Source organism: Diabrotica undecimpunctata, chromosome 2 (assembly GCF_040954645.1).
Source record: "Diabrotica undecimpunctata isolate CICGRU chromosome 2, icDiaUnde3, whole genome shotgun sequence".
NCBI classification, from domain to species: Eukaryota; Metazoa; Arthropoda; class Insecta; order Coleoptera; family Chrysomelidae; genus Diabrotica; species Diabrotica undecimpunctata.
In genome coordinates, this window is record NC_092804.1 from 14,274,028 (window position 1) to 14,295,431 (window position 21,404).

At 33.5% G+C, this 21,404-nt stretch overlaps 2 protein-coding genes across 5 annotated transcripts in view; both read left to right on the forward strand.

Annotated features, from left to right (window-relative positions):
- The window catches only part of LOC140434223 (uncharacterized), a 75,656-nt gene that overhangs the window by 52,776 nt on the left and 1,476 nt on the right, over positions 1–21,404 (forward strand). For 2 of the 3 annotated variants that reach the window (XM_072522321.1, XM_072522320.1), the window contains exons 3-6: positions 10,774–10,998; positions 17,762–18,060; positions 18,355–18,423; positions 20,566–20,655. In XM_072522321.1, the coding sequence (XP_072378422.1) occupies positions 10,774–10,998; positions 17,762–18,060; positions 18,355–18,423; positions 20,566–20,655 (683 nt within the window). Of the gene's footprint in view, positions 1–10,773; positions 10,999–17,761; positions 18,061–18,148; positions 18,201–18,354; positions 18,424–20,565; positions 20,656–21,404 lie in introns of those variants that run through there. The other variant, XR_011950026.1, reaches the window with a different exon arrangement.
- Positions 1,313–8,700, forward strand: LOC140433201 (zinc finger CW-type PWWP domain protein 1-like). 2 transcript variants are annotated; one of them, XM_072521242.1, is made up of 3 exons: positions 1,313–1,582; positions 1,634–2,537; positions 8,085–8,700. In XM_072521242.1, the coding sequence occupies exons 2-3, from the start codon at positions 1,635–1,637 to the stop codon at positions 8,448–8,450; spliced, it is 1,269 nt and encodes a 422-aa protein (XP_072377343.1). In that variant the 5' UTR covers positions 1,313–1,582; position 1,634; the 3' UTR covers positions 8,451–8,700. The 2 variants fall into 2 exon arrangements, with proteins under 2 accessions (XP_072377343.1, XP_072377342.1); XM_072521241.1 differs by having other exon boundaries at positions 1,314–1,578.

A 21,404-nucleotide genomic window follows, 5' to 3' on the forward strand; every position in this document is an offset into this window, starting at 1 on the left:
GAGCGTAAAATAATTAACTTCGAAGAGAGTATAAAAAAATAGTTTTTTATTTTAAATAGGTATTAAGTCAAAATTTATAAATCACAATTTTGAATTAAGTAATTTATATTAATAAATAATTTATTATTCTACATTTGAACAGTTAAACAGGGTAGGCGGCGCTTACCTTGCCTTCTCCGACGGGTCGCCCTTGCCAGTAATGCAAATTGTGCCTATTAAACATTCCGTTTTGTGTAAATTTTGATTCGTACACCATATATTCTTTAAAAATTCATTATCTTCTTGATATATTATCGTTACAAATTATAGTCTGTTTTCTTTAAACTTTGGTGTAAGAATAGGTATGATTGTTTTTTTAATTCGCTGAACAACATAATTACAACATTAACTGTGTGATCATTATTATCAACAATAGGCTTCGCTTTGTTAACTGTTTGTTGAAAACAACCAAAATGTGTTAAATTTTTAAGTAATCTCTTCACAGTGTCACGGGTAGTTCGTGGTTGATCTGGATATCTTTTAGCAAATAAAGCGGATGTTCTGATAATAACTCTGGCGCATTCTCCATGTATTAAACGTAAATTTACGTATTTTTCATTGTTTAATTGTAAACGAGCCAGTTCTATCACAAATAATGCCAATTATATATTACTATAACGATTATATTATTATCCTTGCTTTTCAACATTAAATTCTCTTAATAAAATACTTTATTACACAACATATCTATACTTTCTATAATTAGATACCTTAAGAGAGGTATGTGCTGTGGTTTCATGGGTGCCGCCAGCATTATTTTCAGGGAGGTGCATCTGCATTTACATATACTATTTACCCATAAAAAATAGAACTAACATGTGTAGCTAATGTACTTTCTTTCCAGACAGAAGGTTGTAATTACACCTCCTTGTACCCCGCTGCCGGCGCTCATGTGTTGTTTATAATGAATTTATTGTTTTTCATCTTTTAGGTACATGAACGTTAATTTAAATAAATATTTTTCATCGGGAATCACACGGTAAAGGGATTGTGATTCATGATTTTAATATTTTTCTTCAATTTAGATCAACGATTTAATATTTACTACTTTATAATTACCCTTTTAATTAAGAGTTATAGTAATATTCTTCTGTAATATGTTGTTTTAGATGTTTAGGTGTAGTTGTGATTTGTAAAATAGGTAGGTACATTTAAAAAATTATAATTATAATGTATAAAAAGTATATGAATTAATCTTTCTTCAGATTAATTATTATTTAATTACAATAATTTGTCAAACTTCTTGGAGGGGATAGCCGTCGACTCCTTCGACGTCCAATCGGCGCGCGGCGGCAAGCGGCAAGAGAACTGTCAATTTGGTTCAAATATTTTGAAAGATTGAAGAATGCTATGAAAACAATTGCTAATCAAGGAAGCCGACAAGTTCTGTCAATTTGTGCTTTGTCAAATTATATTTATATAAGTAAATTTTGTCTGTATTATAATTTCCTATTTGGCATAGTAGTTTATCTTCTATTATTTATTAGGTTAATATTGTGTTTGTACCAGATAATTTTAGCTGAAGTAATATTTAAACAAGTAGGTAAGTTCAATTCTTTTTAGAAATGAGTTGTTGATTATAATATTTTTCTAGAATGCCAGCTTTATCCAGAAAAACATTCATTGCACCTTTAAATAAAAAAACCAAATTTAAGTCACCTATCACTTACAAGGAAAATATATCAAACCTTATAGATAATGCCAGCAATAATACTGAAGAAAAAAATAAGGTCCATAAGAAGCATACTAAAGCTCTGACATCCTTACAGTGTGATAAAAGTAAAACATCAACTATTCAGTCCAAAGAAGAGCAACTAAAACTGCTTGAAAAGTCAACAGAAATAGATAGTTTTGAACAAAATTCAGATTTAAGTTTAATAAGTTTATCCCAAGACGTTTTAAATAGTCAAGGAGTTAAAGAACACTATCTATCATTTTGGGAGAATTCCTTAACGCCCGAGATTATAAACGAACTTAGTTTATTTTCTCAGCAGTTAAATACACCTGAAAATAAATCTAATAAAAAAAAGTCTACTAAACCGAAAAAAACCAAAAAATCAGAAGTAAAAAAAATAACTAAATGTAGCAATCAAAAATTAAATAAAAGAGCAATTACTAAGCCTAAATCAAAAACTAAAGATAAAACAGATTTAGATTTATATAAAAAAATGTGCCTCATTCATGAATCAAGGAATGTAGGTCTATATGTATTTTGTGATAATTGTAACAAGCAACGATATTTGCCTGATGTGAAAGATCCCTTGGAGTTACCAGACACTTGGTTTTGTTGGATGAATATTAATCCTAGTTATAATAAATGCACTGATAAGGAAGAAGTTGTAACTGAAGAAGATGAAGATTTCATGATTTATAACTTATATAACAGTGGAAGTGTGGTATGGGCCAAAATAGAGGGTTACCCTTGGTGGCCAGCCATGGTTGAAGATGATCCTGACATAGAAGACTACTATTGGTTAGAAGAGGGGATTCTAGAACCAGTAAGTAAAGTGTTTTATTAATTTTTTGTTGGTATTTCCCCTTTTGTCAAATTTTTATTCATATTCTACTCAATATAACATTGAATGAATTGTTGTTTTGAGCATTGCTTTTACATCAATTTGCTCGAAAATGATAGTAGAAATAATGAAAGGAAAGTCTGTCCTTCTGAAGGTGCCTAAGTATGTGCTTGTGATGTTAATTAAATTATCATAAAATAACAGTAAATTACTAAACATTTAATAACACAATGAAAATTCCTGGTGATCTATTGTATTAGGTTCTTAATTTATTTTCAACTGCCAATAATCATGCTTCATGCTTCCAATGTCAACAATATGTGGAAACATAAATTGAATGTAACTTACTTAAGTGAGAAAGAGAAAATTGAATAAATTTATTAAAAAAGTTGTATATTACATTAATTATCTGTTATTTGTATGCTTTTACAATCTTTAAAATGTGTGATTACAATAAGTCAATAATGTATTTATCTGTAGGCAACTTGCAGAAAAGTGCCCTATAACAATTTCCTATTGTTTTATAATTTTAGAAATAAATTAATTGTGATCTTTGGATTTATACAGGTTACAGGTAGATAAAATAAATAAGTAAATAGCAAAAATAAATACATACATAAATAAATCAATTTAAAAATCTTGTTGGAGGGTCGTTGGGAGTCTGTTTCTTCAGTCTTCAGTTTATGTTATGTACGTAGGTACATACCAAGCTGCATTTATAATTATTATGTGGTGGACTTTTGATTGAAATATCTCTATTAGATCTCTACACTGATCTCCATAATTAGATTTCATAACTCATACTGGCTTTGTGACTGATTTATAAACTAAGATTTTGGAAAGGTCAGTTGGTATCTTTTACTGTTGAAGAACTAGTAGAATCCACTGAGCTTGAAGTGCAGTTGTTTCTAGTTTTTCCAATAACATATATACATTATGTATTTGATATGGTCACTGTTGCAATTGTTGGTTTTTTGTACTTGTGACTACAATCAGTGAACATGATATAATTGTCCATACCAATAGAAGCTATATATTTTAATGCAAGCAATAAAGCTGATAGTTCATCAATATATATTGAAGCTTCTTTAAGCAATCAGCATGACTCTTTTTAATCAGAATTCCAGTGTCATTATGATATGTATTATATCGAGAAATACAAGGTAAAATACTACAAAACAATAATACCATCATCATCACTGGCTCGACAACCATCTGATCTGTTTCGTACTTTTTTTCTCAAGTTTTTTATTTTTAAAGTTGTTATATCATTTTCTATTTGTTCTAAGTATCTCAGTTTTGGTCTTCCTCTTGTTCTTTTTCCTACTGGCATCTGTTTGAATATTTTGTTTGGTATTTCGCCTTCTTCCATTCTTTCTACATACCCTATCCAACGCAGCCGTCCTATTTTAATGAATGTTATAATATCCGGATCCTGGTATATTTTGTATAGTTCAGAGTTGTATCGTCTTCGCCATATTCCGTTTTCTTTTGTGCCCTTATATATGTGTCGCAAGATTTTTCTTTCGAAGGTGGCTAACAACGTTTCCTCTCTTTTAGTGAGTGTCCAGGTTTCTGAGCCATATGTGAGTACCGGTCTTATTAGGGTTTTATATATTTGACATTTTGTCTTTCTTGCGACGTTATCTGATCTTAGGTGTCTAATTAAGCCATGGTAACATTTATTTGCAATAAATATTCGCCTCTTCACTTCCTCCGTAACGTTATTATCAGACGTGACTAGGGATCCCAAGTATATAAAGTTTTTTACCCCCTCTATATTGTATTCTCCTATTGTTATATTTTGTGGCTGCCTTATTTCTGCGTTTTTACTTACCTGCATATATTTTGTTTTCGTCTGATTGATTTTAAGACCACTATTTTGTGCAGCTCGTTCTATTTGATTGTATGCCTCTATCATTTCTCTTCTTGATCTTGCGATTATGTCAACATCATCTGCAAATGCTAGTATTTGCACGCTTTTATTAATGATTGTTCCTCGTGTATTGACTGTTGTGTCCCTCAGTATTTTCTCGAGTACGATGTTGAACAAGATGCATGATAGAGCGTCTCCCTGGCGTAGTCCCTTTTTCACATCTATTGTTTCCGTTAATTCATTTTGTATCCGGATTCTACTTTCTACTTTTAGAGATTCTTTTGTCAGTTCTATTAGTTGTGTTGGTATATTAAATTCTTTCATTGCTTTTATTAAGAATTCTCGGTTTATATTGTCATATGCGCTTTCAAAGTCTATGAAGAGATGATGTGTGTCGATGTTATATTCACTTGTTTTTTCGAGGATCTGTCGCAGAACAAATATCTGGTCTATTTTTGACTTCTGTCTACAGAAGCCACTTTGGTATTTGCTAACTATTTTTTCAACGTGTGGTCTAAGTCTTTCATAAATGACATTGGACATTATCTTGTATGCTGCATTCAGCAGCGTGATTCCACGGTAGTTTCCACATTCTAACTGATTTCCTTTTTTATGTAATGGTACAATAATACCGCTATTCCACTCCGTTGGTAGCTGTTTATTCGATCATATCTTTGTTATCAATTCATGTATTGTTTTTTGTAGTGCGTCTCCTCCTTCCTTTAGTAACTCCGATGCTATTTGGTCCAATCCCGGTGCTTTATTCTTCTTTAATTTTTACTGCTGCTCTAATCTCGGCTATTGTTGGTGGAGTCTTTTCTCTGTTGTCTGCTTGGTCTAATGGTATGTCAGGGGTCGTCTCTCTCCGATCTCCTTCAAACTTTTCCGTAAAATGTTCTGTCCATCTACTTAGTATCTCTTGCTGTTCTGTCAATATATTACCTTCCTTATCTCTACACATCGTTGTTCTCGGTTTGAAGTCTTTTCTGCTTTTGTTTAGTCTCTGATAAAATTTTCTTGTCTCTGTTGATTTACTTAGTTCTTGTAGTTCTTGAAGTTCTTTGTTCATATATTCTCTCTTTTTTTTCTTCGGTGAGTTTTCTTTTCTTCTTTGCGTAGTCGTTTATATTCTTCCTCTGCTTGTCGGGTTTTGTGCCCCTGTTGCATCAGTAAATAATATGCTCTGTTTTTTTTGTCTGTGATGATCTGACATTCTTCGTCAAACCAGTCATTCATTCTTGTTTTTCTTTCTCTACCTTTTATGCCTAGTACTTCTTTAGCTGCCTCTTTTATGATGTCTCTGCATTCTTCCCACTCTTTATTTAGGTTTTCATTTGTTATTCTGACAAAAACAATAATACACCCAGTCCTAATATACTGTTCAGAGGCCTGGACTCAACAAAAGTTTAGCTACATTATATGTTCTTGTAAATTTCTAACCGACGAGCTTTATGATTTTAGAGAAGACGTGGAAGTTTGGCAGAGCGTCTGGGCTTTAAGTTTGCTCTTTTATTCTTCTTTTAACTAGTTTTGAACTCACATTAATTTATCTAACATTTAATAACTCATTTCTGAGGTGCATCGATGTCAATGAGCGATTTCGTGTAGAATTAGGAACCAAAAATCGGTCATTAATTGCGGTTGTGCACCTGGGGCATCCTTGACCAGGCCTTCGCACAAAATTTCCTGTTTCGCGATACCTTTTTAAAGTATTCGGAACTGTAGATTGACTTCTCCTGAGACGTCATGCGATATATTTTTGTGTATATCCTTCCTCGTACAAAATTACAATATGTGCTACTTGAGCTTCATCGCAATTCGCAGTGGCAAATTGGTGGCGTATTTGTTTTAAACTTAGTTAAATCAAAACTATATTTAATTAAACTTAATAGGTACATTGAACTAAAAATAACCGAATTAGTATGATTTTTTCTTTACGCGAAGGTTTTTTATGATAAAATGTACGAATCACAGTAAACGCTGAATAAATGTCAAAATATTTCAAACCAATTGAGTACATGAGCCTACTATATGAGTATCATCAGTAATCTAAAATTATTTTGAAATAATAGTGACTACAAAAAAATTTGGAAAATTCCAAAATATTAGATATTTTTTTCCATGAGTGTGTTTTTTGTACATTGCAAACATAACGGAAAATATTTAACCATGACATAGTTTTTTTAATGTTTTTGGAAAATTAAAATTTGATTATAGTTAATAATAATAGTTACTAATACGAGGCGTGTTTTTTAATTAAGTACCGTTTTGGAATTAAAAAAAGACGTGCAAAGATATAGCAATAATTTTATTTTTATATGAAAGCCTGTACCTTAATCTACTTTTCTACATAATTTCCGTGAATATTGAGGCACTTGTCATAACGTGGCACCAGTTTTTGAATACCCTCCAGATAAAATTCTGCCGCCTGACTTGTTAACCACTGCATCACAAATGTTTTGACTTCGTTATCGCCTTGAAGACGCTGACCGTCCAGGTGTTTCTTCAAGTGCTGGAACAAATGGTGGTCGCTAGGCGCCAGATCAGGGCTGTATGGAGGATGATCTAGAGTTTCCCATTTAAATGATTTGATGAGATCTTTGGTCTGATTAGCCACATGTGGACGGGCATTGTCATGCAGCAAAACGATACCCTTACTCAACTTGCCACGTCTTTTGTTCTGGATTGCACGACGCAGATTTTTCAATGTCTCACAATAAGACGCTGCATTGATTGTCTCATTACGAGGCAGAAACTCCACTAGCAATACTCCTTTTCTGTCCCAAAAAACTGTGCACATGATTTTCCGGGCAGAAATTGTTTGCTTAAACTTCACTCTTTTGGGTGATGATGAATGTCGCCATTCCATGGATTTTTGTTTCGATTCTGGTGTGACGTAGGCCACCCACGTTTCGTCACCAGTAACAATTTGGTCTAAAAAATCTTCACCTTCACTGTGGTACCGCTCAAGGAAAGTCAATGCACTGCCTAAACGTTGGGTTTTGTGCAAATCCGTCAACATTTTTGGAATCCAACGTGAACACAATTTCCGGTAACTCAAGTTCTCGGTAACAATGCGATACAAAACACTACGAGAATACTGAGGAAAGCAGTCGGACAATGATGAAATTGTAAAGCGTGTTTTCTCTCACCTTTTCGTCCACTTTCTGCACCAAATTTTCATTAACGACCGAAGGACGCCCACTCCGTTCTTCATCATGCACATTTGTGCGGCCATCTTTAAATGCTCTCACCCATTTCCTTACCATTCCATCACTCATAATGTTTTGTCCGTAAACTTCAACGATCTCACGATGAATATCGATCAGTTTTACGCCTTTAGCACTAAGAAATCGTATAACAGCCCGTACTTCACAATCAGCCTGACTCACGATTGTTGGAGGCATCTTAAACACTGGAGTAAACAAGTATACAATGACTCACGATTGTTGGAGGCATCTTAAACACTGGAGTAAACAAGTATACAATGAAGAATCAGACTGTAATGGCGTCAGTGCGTAGACAAGAGATGTAGGTAACCAGCGCTCATGCGCGGAACGCCGACCGTAGCGCTGCGGCGGCGGAATCGCAAAACGGTACTTACTTAAAAAACATGCCTCGTATATAGTTAATAATATATATTTTAATTTTAGACTTTTTACCATGTTACCTTCTTCGATAAGGTGGAAGTAACTCGAGCTTGGTTAAAACCATCATGTATTATGCCCTTCGAACGAAACATTAACAATCCACAGATGGCGGTATCGTCTAATAATCCATTTAACAGTAGACTAAAGTTTTCGATAAAACAGGCCGAATGTGCAGTAAAATTACCGCTTCTTGACAGATTACGCACGTATAGTTTTATCGAGAGATACCAAAAACCATTGAAAGTAGTAAGCAAAGGAATAAAGCAACAAAAACCAGTGGTTGCAGAGAAACAACAGAAGTCACAGAAGCGGAGAAGAATTTTAGTTCCAGATGATTCTTCAAGTGAAGAGATGTTGAATGTTTTATAAGAGTAGTAAATATGATTAGGCATAAGTATATATTGTTAAATATCTATAATTAAATCGTTATATATTCGCAATATTTATTGAAATATTTATATTAATGTTCAAGAAGAGATAAAAGTAATTTACTCTAAATAATTCAATAAGTTCAATAAGTTGATGTATCTTGTTTAAGGATTTCATTTCATTTCAAAGGACTAATTTTGTGTTTTGTTATAAGAAACAAGTAGAATAGTGCGTTAGTGTTTTGAACTAATAAAATATGTTAGTATGATAGTTTAGTGTTTGTATTACATTATATTTTGAGTATTGTATTGAATCCAAGGATCGGAATTGATGCCTGATATATCAACAGACGAAATAAGGAACGCACCGAAGAAAATGATATGAAATAAAGAACCGGTAGATTGAAGGAGGCAGACTTTTAGAGAATATAAAGAAATTGTTCAACTTATGTCTGCACCAAAGTTAAACACCTACAAAATGGTATAGCATGCACTTACCATTTTATTACAAAAAAAGGGCGATCCAACAGACCTCGAGAATTACCGACCCAAACGTCTGTTAAACCACCTCTACAAGTTATTCACAAGAATAATAATAATGGTTTGAAGTTTAAAGAAATGGCGTATCATTTGTGAACATCCTGTATTTGGAAATTCGATGTAAATTCCTGAAAGAACGTTACCTATTATTTGATTCTTTGTGTGTAAAAATTTTCAAGGCAAGATATTTGTAAATGGATGAGCTATTAACTTTAAAAAGTTTGTCAAAAGTCAAAATTTTTGAAAAAAGAACTCAAATATGAAGTTCTGACCTATGATACCTTATACAAATTTTGTCTAGAATTTTATACAGAATCTAATATATAGGGTGTTCCATTTAAATAACTAAGTTGCTGTTCATTTCCGGTACAACCGGAAGTGGCGTGTCTGTCAAAATATTTTCTTTAAATTAGTCATAACTTGTAATCAGCATAAACCAATTTTCATCTTCTTCTTCAGGTGACATCTCCGCTACACAGGTTGGCAATCATCATATCTATTTTAATTTTTGAGGCAGTAGCTCTAAATAGTTATCTCTAAATAAAGCTGCATCCAAACCATTCTCTCAGGTTCTTAAGCCATGAAATTCATCTTCTTCCGATGCTTCTTCTGCCATATATTTTTCCTTGCATTATGAGTCGCAGGATGCCATACTTCTCGCCCCGCATCACATGTCCGAGATACTGTAGCTTTCGTTCTTTAATTGTAAGTTCAACTTTCTTCTCTTTATATATATATATATATATATATATATATATATATATATATATATATATATATATATATATATATATATATATATATATATATATATATATATATATATATATATATATATATATATATAGAGAGAGAGAGAGAATATATATATATATATATATATATATATATATATATATATATATACATATATATATATAACTTCTATATATATCTAATAAAACATGACAACGCTGTGCAATGAGCTTTGGGCTCATTTTTAGATTTTATTTCCAACATATTAGGGGTACAAGTCAACACCAACAAGCTCTGTCGAAGTTTTGGTTTTTCGTTTACCTTGACTACCAATAAAACATCCTTTTGGCACTGGAGAAAGCAGCTCAATAGGAATAGCAAGAGCAGAAGACCACGGATGTTCATTGGTAGCAGCAACAGTTAAAACAACTTCTAGACTGGAGTTTGTTGCAACCTGAGATGAATTTTCAGCTTGAGTCGGTATGTGCTGGTATTTTGGGCTGCATTATTTTCTTCAGATATCGTAACATGGGACCATGGCTGAACGAGAGCTAACGCAGCAGCCACAACTACCTGAGACGTATTTGTCACAGGAACTGAATCATCTGCTTGTGATGACTTGTGAGAATATTATTCAGGAAATATTGTGGAAAAAAGAAGTACAGAAAAGAGAAAAATACGATGGCCACAAAATTTAGGGTTTAGAGATTGAAACTCCAATCTCTAAACTAAAGAAGGTAAAGAAGATAAGCCTTTTTCGTCAGGATAACTTACCTGTTTCCAACACAGTGATTACAATGGATAAAAGTCATGAATTTGTTTTTGAGTTAATGTCTCATTCCCTCTATTTCCCAGATTTGGTTCCTAGCGATTATGTTTCCAAATTTTCGCGAAAACAACGTTTTCTTTATTAGTCTACGAAATTATTAAAGAGTTCTTGTTAGACAATAAGTAGATTCACAATATAACATCGTACGTAGTATACTTTTAAAAATTGGACACACAATTTTAAAAATTTCATTAAAACAAAATAACATGTGTGTTTTCAGTCTTACTACTAGCAGTATCCTGGCCATACCAAATTTACTCCATTTTAATAGTGACAACTGATAATTGGATGGCATTCCTCATGTTCTACTTGAATTTGTACAATAATTTTTCCATCATATCGTGCGAATTTCAATTTGCAAGTTTATGCTGGATGGTTCAGTCTAGATTTGAAAGATTAATTCATAACTTGGAAGATATACATAACAAACAATATATGGAGAATGGTAAGAAAAGTACATATATTGTTTAATTATGCACCAACTAGTAATACGCGTAGTACAACGCACAAAAATGATTATTTCCTATTTTGCATATGACACCATCATTAGGAAAATGTAGACAAAATATAAATTACAAACTGTTTGTAATGTAGGACTTGAAATGGTTTATTTACCACAATTTCAGTTGATTATACGTTTATTTTGAACGATTGATAGATCATTACTATTTTAATGGGCATAAGCCACAATTGAAGGTTAAAATAAGTTTATTTTATTGACTTTTCAATATCCACTTCGGAAATCGTTCTCAAAATACAAACATTAATAAATTAAACAAATTTTGTTTTTTTTTAACAATAATTTATTGATTAAGTTTCATAAGTAGAGCACCAGATAGAAGGCACCATTTAGGACAAAAAAGTTTTATAACATATTTTTCTAAATTCAACTGTTTGGCCAAAAAACGAAAATACATTTTGGTGTGCAAAAAGAAATGTCGCAACTACGCGCAGTACGAAAATCTCATCGAGTTAGCTAAACGTAGACTGTCGCAACTGTAGAAAACAGTTATTTTGGAACAACACCGCCAAATGTTTTCGATTCGTGAGTACCATGATATGTTGATTATTTATGGGAATCGAAGTGTAACAGTAATTTAGCTGTCCAAATTTATGTCGGGATTTATGTATATTGGAATGTCAAAAAACGTTGTTCGTAGAACATTTAGGGAACAACTTCTACATCCATACCACTATCAAAGAGTAATAGATTTACAACAAGGTGATCTTCCTCTAAAATTAACATTTTGAAGGTGGTTTCAAGATAATTGCTACATATGGGGTGACGAAAACCATGATTTAAGTAGGACAATTTAGCACAAATTTATATATATATTCGGTTTTTTTTTATAACGTCTTACGACGTTGTCCGACTCCCAAACGCCACTGTATTCTGTCTTGAGTTAGGTCTTCGTCCAGATTTCGAGCGCTAATCGCTTTCCTAACTCCCAGGTTCCAGCTCTGTGGTGGTCTTCCTCTTCTCTGGGGGTTGCCACATCATCGTTTTTTTAGACAATCTTTCGTCCCCCATTCGGCTCACATGCCCATACCATATGAGCTGTTTTCTCTCAATATCCTCAACTATAGTGCCCTCTATACCCATTTGTTGTTTTATCACTTCATTCCGTATTCTGTCTGCTCTTGATATTCTCATCGATCTTCTGATGGCATCCATTTCTGTGGCTTCGACCTTTTTCTTATATTTTTCGGTTATTCTCCATGTCTCAGCTCCATAAAGTAGGCTAGTTTTAACCATTGTCTCATAAATGTTCCATTTTATTTTCTTTGATATTTCTTTACTCCATAGAACTCCGTTCAAACATGCTATAGCTCTTCGTGCTTGTACAATTCGATGTTCTATTTCTCGTTCGTCTTTTCCACTACGGTCGAAGATGACGCCCAGGTATTTATATTCGTTGCATGGATTTATTTTTTCATTGTCATCGATATCGAGTTGTTCTGCTTCAGCTCCAATTGAGAGGTATTTTGTCTTTTCTAAATTGATATTTAATCCCCATTTCTGGTATTCTTCAATTAGTTTTCTAAGCATGTATTCCATGTCATCTTTGTCATTTGAGATCACCACCTGATCATCTGCAAACTGTAAAGTATATAATATGTAATCCTGATCGTTCAATTGTATACCCATTCCTTTGACTTTCCTTTTCCATTGTTTCAGAGCTGCAGAGATATAAATCTTAAATAGAGTCGGAGAGATACAACATCCTTGTCTGAGACCCTTAGTAACTGCAAATTTTTCAGCTAAGAGGTTTCCGAATTTCATTTGGGAGTTTGAACCATAATATAGATCTTTGAGAGCACTAACCAATGTTTGATGTATGTTTGATGTGCCCAGGACTTCCCATAGTTTATTTAGCGGGACTGTGTCATATGCCTTCTCAAGATCTACAAAAGTCATATGTAACTCTCTATTTGTCACAATTTTCTTTTCTATAATTTGTTTAAGACAGAAGATGTTATCTGTACATGAACGACCTGCTCTAAATCCTCCTTATTCTTCGTCTTCAGACGATTGATAATCTTCCTCTATCAGGTCCCGTAGTATTCGACCGTATAGTCGACTCATTGAGCTTGTGGCCGATATCCCTCTATAGTTTTTACAATTTCTCCTGTCACCTTTTTTATATATTGGGGTCATATATGCTGTTTTCCATTCATCTGGTGTTGGATGTCCATTAATATATTCGTTAAATATCACCGTGATCATCCTGTGTAATTTCTCTGAGCCATTCTTTATTAATTCCGTAGTTACTCCCTCTGGTCCACTTGCTTTTCCATTCTTCATCCCTGCTATAGCTTTTTGAACTATGTTGATATCTATGGTAATATGCTCTCCCAGAATTTCGATTCTTGATGAATTCATATCTTCTTTAAATTCGTCTCTGTTCTCATTTAATAGATGTTTGTAATAATGTGTCCAATCCTCGGGATTTATGGGATTTAGAATCACTTTCTCGTTAGTCAGCTTCTTAACAGAGTTTATAAACTTCCACGCCTCAGTGCATTGTCGTCCTCCAATATCCTCAAGATTCTATCTCTCTGCACCTTCTATCCCATATCTCATTTTTGGAGGTCATAATTATCTTTCTAGTTTTCTTCTTCATTTCATTGTATCGGTCTTTGTCTGCGTCATCTTTTGTATTCAACCACTTATGGTATAATCTTTTCTTTTCTGTTACCGCATTTTCGACGTCTTCATTTCACCAAATCTTGTTACTAATTTTATTTTGTTTGATTCCTAAGACCTCCTGTGCTGTTTGATGAATACTTGATATTATGTTCTCATATATGCATTTGGTATTTGTTAGTGTTTCGTCAAGTTTGGAGTCCATTCGAGTCTTATATAGTGTGCGGGTGCTCTCATGAATTAAACTGGACAGATTGTATTGAGGAAGATCAATTCTTTCTAAAAGTTGTTCGTCTTGGCTTGATGAGACACTGTCCTTTAATCTATATGGGAAAACAATTTTTGCCCTGATCATGTGGTGATCTGATCCGCATACTGCTCCTCTCATAGCTCTAATATCTCTAATGAGTATTTGTGAATTTTGTTTAACTATCACGTAATCTATTATAGACTTAAGATTCCTTGTTGGTTGAAACCATGTATATTTGTGTATGTTTTTGTGACAGTAATATCCGTTAGTTAGTTTGAGTCTATTACTTTCACAGAGATTGATAAGATTTCACAAATTTAAGTGCTGGAATAATAAACAAACGTTTGATAGGACCACATGAATTACCCAGAACACTAAATGGAGAGCCCTACTATAATTTCTTACAAAATGTTTTGCCGGTACTTTTTGAAGACATGCCTTTGCAAACACGGCGTGAAATCTGGTTTATTTACGACGGTTCCCTAGCAAATTTTACCTTAGTTGTTAAAAATATTCTTGGTCACTTATCCTCGTCTTTAGATTGGTAGGAATGGACCCATTCTGTAGACAGCACGAAGTCTCGAGTGCAATGTACTGGATTTTTATTTTTTGGGGACACCTGAAATTGTTAATTTATGATAACCGAGATGAAATCGAAACAGAAGCTGAATTACAGGTGATGTTGCAGAAACTATCCGACATAATTTAGTTAACTATGGCATTACTAACAATTGGATTCGTCGTATCAATGCAAGGTGGAGTTCACTTTAAACGTTTATTTTAATAATTATTCTCAAGTAGGTACAATAGGGGAGAGTTACCTAAGACGGGACGGTTCTCAAGTAGGGACACTAGCAATTCTAGAAAATCTGTAACAAGTGGCAACACCTGCACTGCAAGAATGAAAGCTCGCCATTCAGTCGTATTGTCACGTAAACGACACGAGGCTAGCATACCGGTAGCGTTCGTCAGAACAAGTTGTTAATGTTTACATATTTTTTTAAATTTATTTACGTACATTATAGTGAATATAGCGTTAATGGTAAGTATATATGAAACTTAACGTTATTAGTCAATAACAGAGTTTATAGTACCTAATTGCATTTCACTGTAAAGTATTTGCCACTAAAGCTTTTGTTTAATATCGGTTAAGATTTTTACAAAATGGGTGCAAATCTCTTAAGATGGGACAAAGTTAAACTTCCTAAGTCGGGACGTCCCATCTTAGGAACTAAAATTGGCTACAGATATTCTTCTTATACCTGCCTACTTTTAACTAATTAAATCATTAATTAATTAATAATATCTCGTAAGTGGCACTGATATATTTTTCTTTTACAGATGCCAAATAGAAATCCAAATTCCTATTACAAAAGAAAAACTGATCTTGGAAACTGGTCCGTTCAAAATATGATTCTAGCTGTACAAAAAGTTCGGAATAACGAACTATCGCTTCGAGAAGCTGCTGACAGATATAATATTCCTAAAAGTACTCTCAAAGACGAGTTACAAACAAAAATAAAATCGTGACCGAAAATGACAAATATCTTGGTCGGTTTAGGCAAATATTCTCAGTTGAACAGGAACACGAAATTTTAGATCATATTCTTGAAATGGAAAAGCGATTTTTTGGAATCACTTATAAAGAACTTCGTTGTCTGGCATTTGACTTTGCCCAAGCCAATAATATTGCTAACAATTTTAATAAAGATACTCGAATGGCCTCTAAAAAGTGGGCTTATGGGTTTTTGAGTCGACATAGAAATATTTCTCTGAGAAAACCAGAAGCAACCTCATACGCTAGAGCTACAGGATTCAACAAGAATGCAGTCCAAAGTTTTTTCAACAACCTGGAAAGTATTTATAATAAACATCACCTCACTCCAGATAGAATCTGGAATATTGATGAGACCGAAGTGACCACCGTCCAAAAATTATCTAAAGTTCTTGCTCAGAGGGGTAAAAAGCAAGTGGGAAGTTTAATAAGTGCCGAAAGAGGAGTTAATGTCACTATAGTAGCTGCTATGAGTGCAAGTGGCAATTTTCTTGCGCCTGCTTTTATATTTCCCAGAAAGAAAATAAAACCAGAGCTGATGGACAATGCACCTAACGGTAGTCCGGCATTTCCACAGGACAAAGGATGGATGGATCGTGATGTTTTTTTAAAATTCATGAAATATTTTGCACAACAAACCAGACCTTCGAAGGAGTGCAAAATTCTTATTATTTTGGACGGCCATTGTTCACATACAAAAAGTTTAGATGTTATAAACTTCTGTCGCGAGAATGGTATTATTTTATTATGCCTGCCACCACACTGTACGCATAAAATGCAACCCCTAGATGTTTCGTATTTTAAATCATTTATGAGTTATTATGATTTGTACCTTACTAGATGGCTAAAAAATCATTGTGGTCGTACATTTGGAATATATCAAATCTCAGGGGCTGTTGCAGAAGCATTCTCAAAGGCATCTTCTGTACAGATAGCGACAAATGGATTCCGAGTAACCGGAATTTGGCCTTTTAACGAAGACGTATTTCAAGACTGCGAATTAGCTCCCTCTAAAACGACGGAACAATCAGTGGACAATGAAACTACATCACAGGTCAATAAATTACCCGGAATGATGGCTCATACCGAAGGCGTAAATCAAGTTGAAATGTATGATAATCCGATTCCTTCAACTCAAAACAGTCTGTTTTAAGGTCACCTAAAGATGGCGATTCCGAAGATAACAGGCCGATACAGAGAAGCCAAATCATTCCTATCCAATTTCCGACATCCAAGGTAAAAGTGACTGATATTAGTCCGCTACCAAAGGCACAGAAAAAGAAAGGTAAGACTTCTTCTAGACATTCTCTGAAATCCACGATACTCACAGAATCGCCGTATAAAAATGAATTAGAGACGTTGCAATCCACAATCCCTACTAACAAGGTTAAATCTGTGAAACGAACTCTAATAACCACAGCGCTCGAAATGCAAATATTAGCAATATCACAGTCGTCACTTCAACTAAAGATGATCCAAACTGCATTGTATGTGGAAAGAAGTACGCAGAGAGTAGTGAAGACTGATACAACTGCAATATATGTTCAAATTGGGCTCATGAGTCTTGTGGAGTAATGGATGATCTCTATTTTATTTGTGGAAGTTGTATAGAGTAATGTCCCTTTTTGAGAAACCCAACGGACCATCTTAGTTTTCCGGTTTCTCATGATGGGACATTCACACTTTTTTTTTAATAACAAAAAACGAAGCATATTTTTTATTTTTTATTTAGTTTATATCTAAAATGTGTTAATAATTAGAATAAAGTTTTATTACCTCAACTTTTTTTTAATATCTATAGATTTTCAAGTATTTGTTATAAAAAAAAACTGTCCCAACTTGAGTGACTCTCCCCTATCCAATTTAATTTTAGTTCACAAGATAATAACAAATAATATCAGATAATAGCAAACGCCACGTTTTTAAAGCAAGAAATAATTATTTCGCATTTCCTCAGATGTGAAAAACCTTGAATAGTAAATAAACAAGGGTTTGTATGTTAAATATCCTAAGTCATAAACATGTTTTTATTCAGAAGGGCTTATAGTGCGTATGACAGTGCCAGATTTTTTAATTTTCTAAAATTAAAAATTTGCGTATATTGAAAACAATGTAATTTTTTTTTTTGAAACGGTTGAGTTAAAGTGTTAGAGGACTTTTTTGTTCCAAATTGTGTATTATATCCATACCTTAAAAGGAACGCACAATTTTCGGGGACACCCCGTATATGATATTTTTAATTTATTATATTTCAGGTAATTCAATTTTAACGAAACTCGCTATAACAAAAAGATATTCAAGACTATTGACAAACGCATTCTCAAAACTCAACAAGCTTCATGGTTTTCAACTATTAGTGATACTTGGCGGCTTATCTCTGAACGTATTGTTTGGTTTATACTTTACAATATTTGGAGGCTTCACTAAAAACTCGAACAAAACTAGTGCTGCTTTCCAGCGAATTTCAAATGTGATCAACGAAGTGCTTTGGAGTGTTTATTATCTAACAAGATTTGTTTTTATTTGTGTTGTGGCGGAGATTGTAACTCATAAGGTACATGTTTTGATATAGGTATTAGGTATGTAAATAGATTTTGCTTTTCTAAAAAGTAGAGAAAAAAAAATTTTTGAAAATTTTTTAGGTTAAATCAAGAAAATCAAAATGAATATGGACAGGATTTATATAACTGCCAAGTCTGTATACCGAATTGTTTTATGTTTATACAATTTATAATATTAGCCGCCTTCTAGTTATAAGAATGAAAATTGTCTTGTTCTATTTTATTGCATTAAAAAATACAAATAGTTTAAGTATTTGCTTGTTTTTGTGACAATTTTTATATTTTAGGCTAATACACCAAAGAAACTAATCTGTAACATTTTAAACAAGACCAGCTCAGAACAATTACAACAAGAGGTGGGTTAAATTTTGTTATATGATTAAAAAATATATAGCAAATGAATCGAGATTAACATATGGAGTTCCATCTAAGAGAAAATCGTTGAGCTGGTTGAAAAGCTAAATAAGAAACATCATTACAGCGTTAAAACAAATATATCTAATACCATATAGAAAAGATTCAATGCCAATTATGGTGAAGTTTTCTCGAGCTTTTAATTATTTCGCCGATCCAAAATTACTTCATCCACGCCACTTTCACGCCCTCGAGAATTTCTCCCCAGTCGTCCCTATCCATCGCCTTTCTCAGCCAAGCACGTATTCCCATATTTCTCATGTCTTCATCGATGTTGATGTTATTAAGGAACCTTGTTCTGGGTTTTCCTCTTCTTCTCTGACCAATGGGTTATTTTGTTCCATCCGCATTACATGCCCTATCCACCTCAGACGTCCCATCTTAATATGTTTTACGATATCGGGTTCCTGGTATATTCTATAAAATTCGTCTTGTATCGTCTTCTCTACACTCCATTATAATTCACTGCTCCATAGATTCGCCTTAGTAGGTACTTTTCTTTCGAAACATCCTAACATGTTTTTATTATTTTTTGTAGAGTCCAGGTTTCTGAACCATATGTTAGGACTGGGCGTACTATTGTTTTGTAGAGTTTTATTTTTGTATTTCTCGATATACTTGTGGATTTAAGAAGGAGACTGAGCCCAAATAAGCATCTGTTGGCCGAGCATATTCGGCGGTTTATCTCTGCGATGCGGTATTATTTTCAGTGTTAAGGAGCGCTCCCAGGTATACAAATTCCCTTACTACTTCGATGACGTCGTTTTCTATAACAAGTGGTCGTAGGATTTGTGGTTGCGTGCATTTTCATATACTTTGTTTTGTTAGTGTTTATTATTAAACTCATTTTTCTAGCTGATTCTTTTAATGCTACATACGCCTCTCGTACAGCGTTTTCCGTTCTCCTAACAATATTGATATCATCAGCATAGGCATAAGGATTTGCACTGATTTATTATATATTGAACCAGTGGTTATGATTTGTAACATACGGATTACTTTTTCCAGAGCCAGATTGAACTGTATACAGGAGAGAAGGTCTCCCTGACGCAGCCCGTTATTTGTTTTAAAAGGTTCAGAAAGTTCCCCCTGAATTTGTACTCTACATTAAACTTTTTTAATAGTTATTTTTGTTAAATTTACCAACTGATTTGGTATTCCTAGCTCTTTCATTGCTTTGAACATTTGTCTTCTATTCACAGAGTCGTAGGCTGCTTTGTAGTCTATAAATATGTGACGAGTATTAATGCCATATTCCAGTGTTTTTTCTAAAATTTGTTTCAGGGTTGTAATCTAATGAATTGTCGATTTACCAACTCTTAATGGTATTTTTCTACTATCTGTTCTGCATATTATGCCAGACGGTGAGATAGTACTATGGAACATATTGTATACGCTGTATTTGGAAGTGTAATTCCTCTGTGGGGTTAGAGTATTCAAAGATATCTCCTTTTTTGTCTATGGTTCAAAGTATTCCAATGATTGGGGAGAGATTTCTGTGTTCATATTTCTTTTATAAGCTGCTGTAATGCCATTATGGTATCATGGCCACCTACTTTATATGGTTCAGCTGGAAGATTATCTATTCCGGGCTATTTGTTTCTGGCTAGGTTTTTAACTGCATCTTCTAACTTCAAGAATCGTTGATGGTTCCTCTTCCCTCTCGTCTGTTCCCCTTACCACATATCTTTCGTCTTCCCTCTTTATAAACCCTGACTTCAGCCACTCTTGCATTATTACTCCCGTATCGTACACTGTATTGAACAAATCTACCAATACTTTAAAGTTATCTTCTTTCACTAGTTTTAACAGTTCTATAGGTATTTCGTCTAATCCAGCTACCTTATTATCTTAAGAGTTTTTGATACCATATTTAATTTTTGATAGCTCTTTACCATAAAGAAATCATTTAAAGATTTACAAAAAAAAAAACTATATATCGAGTTCATTTACTATGTCGTCAGATATATGTGAAGGATGGTTGAACTCAATTAAAAAATAATAATATTAATAGGTCTAAAGGACACATTTTTAATTTCCAATTACATTACATACTTTACTTATTTATAAAACCCTATTTTTAGCTTTGGACATTTCTATCACATACAATGGTAAACAAATTGGTGTTCACAGCATCTGGATTTTTTAGAATAAATAAAGCTTTGATAACTTCGGTAAGAACATAGTATTAGTTTGCTATTTTTGTAGAGTAGATAAGTTTCTTTAGTAAATTTCATTTCAAATTTTTGTCCACTTTTAAGATTTAATGTTAGTTTGAAAACCTTGTTCTGCATATTTTTTTCTGTCCTTTCTAGTTTTAATACTGTTTTTATTATTATATTTCCCGTTTCTTTCCAATCAAAATTATACAGGGTGGCTAAATCTTCTAAAGATGCGGGTGGTGTTCTGTAGATTTTACTTTTTAGATGTCCCCATAAGAAGAAATCCATGGGAGACAAATCTGGTCAACGAGGAAGCCATTCGATGCTGTTTTTTCTCTTTGCCATATAATGTATTGTAATGTATGTATGGGTCCATGATGGACATAAGAGTTCGCCTAAGAACTCTTTTAGGAGTGACGTGGTAAAGGAAAATTCCGATTTTGCTAAATCGTAGGGCAGAGCTTATGTGAGTAACTATGGTATGGAGTGCAATTTCATATGAAAATAGGTCTTCATTGGTATTTCTTGAAAAAACATAAATTCTCAAGATTATATTTATAATGTTCTAAAGAAATTGCTACACCATATCTTTAGTAATGTCTGCCATAATGAGATGTCTGGAGGAGAAAAGCAAAACATATGGACTAAAGCTAAATAGGAGTAAGACAAAGATCATGATAGTAGGCAGAGCTCGGAATAATCTTCAACACGTTAAAAAAATTGGGGACTTTAAAGTTAAAATAGTTTCATATACCTGGGGT

Bases quoted from the DNA above. Each gene is read 5' to 3' on its own strand.
- LOC140433201 (XM_072521242.1), top strand. From the start codon at position 1,635: ATGCCAGCTTTATCCAGAAAAACATTCATTGCACCTTTAAATAAAAAA. The intron at 2,538-8,084 runs GTAAGTAAAGTG...TTTTAATTTTAG, and splicing joins AAGAGGGGATTCTAGAACCA to ACTTTTTACCATGTTACCTT.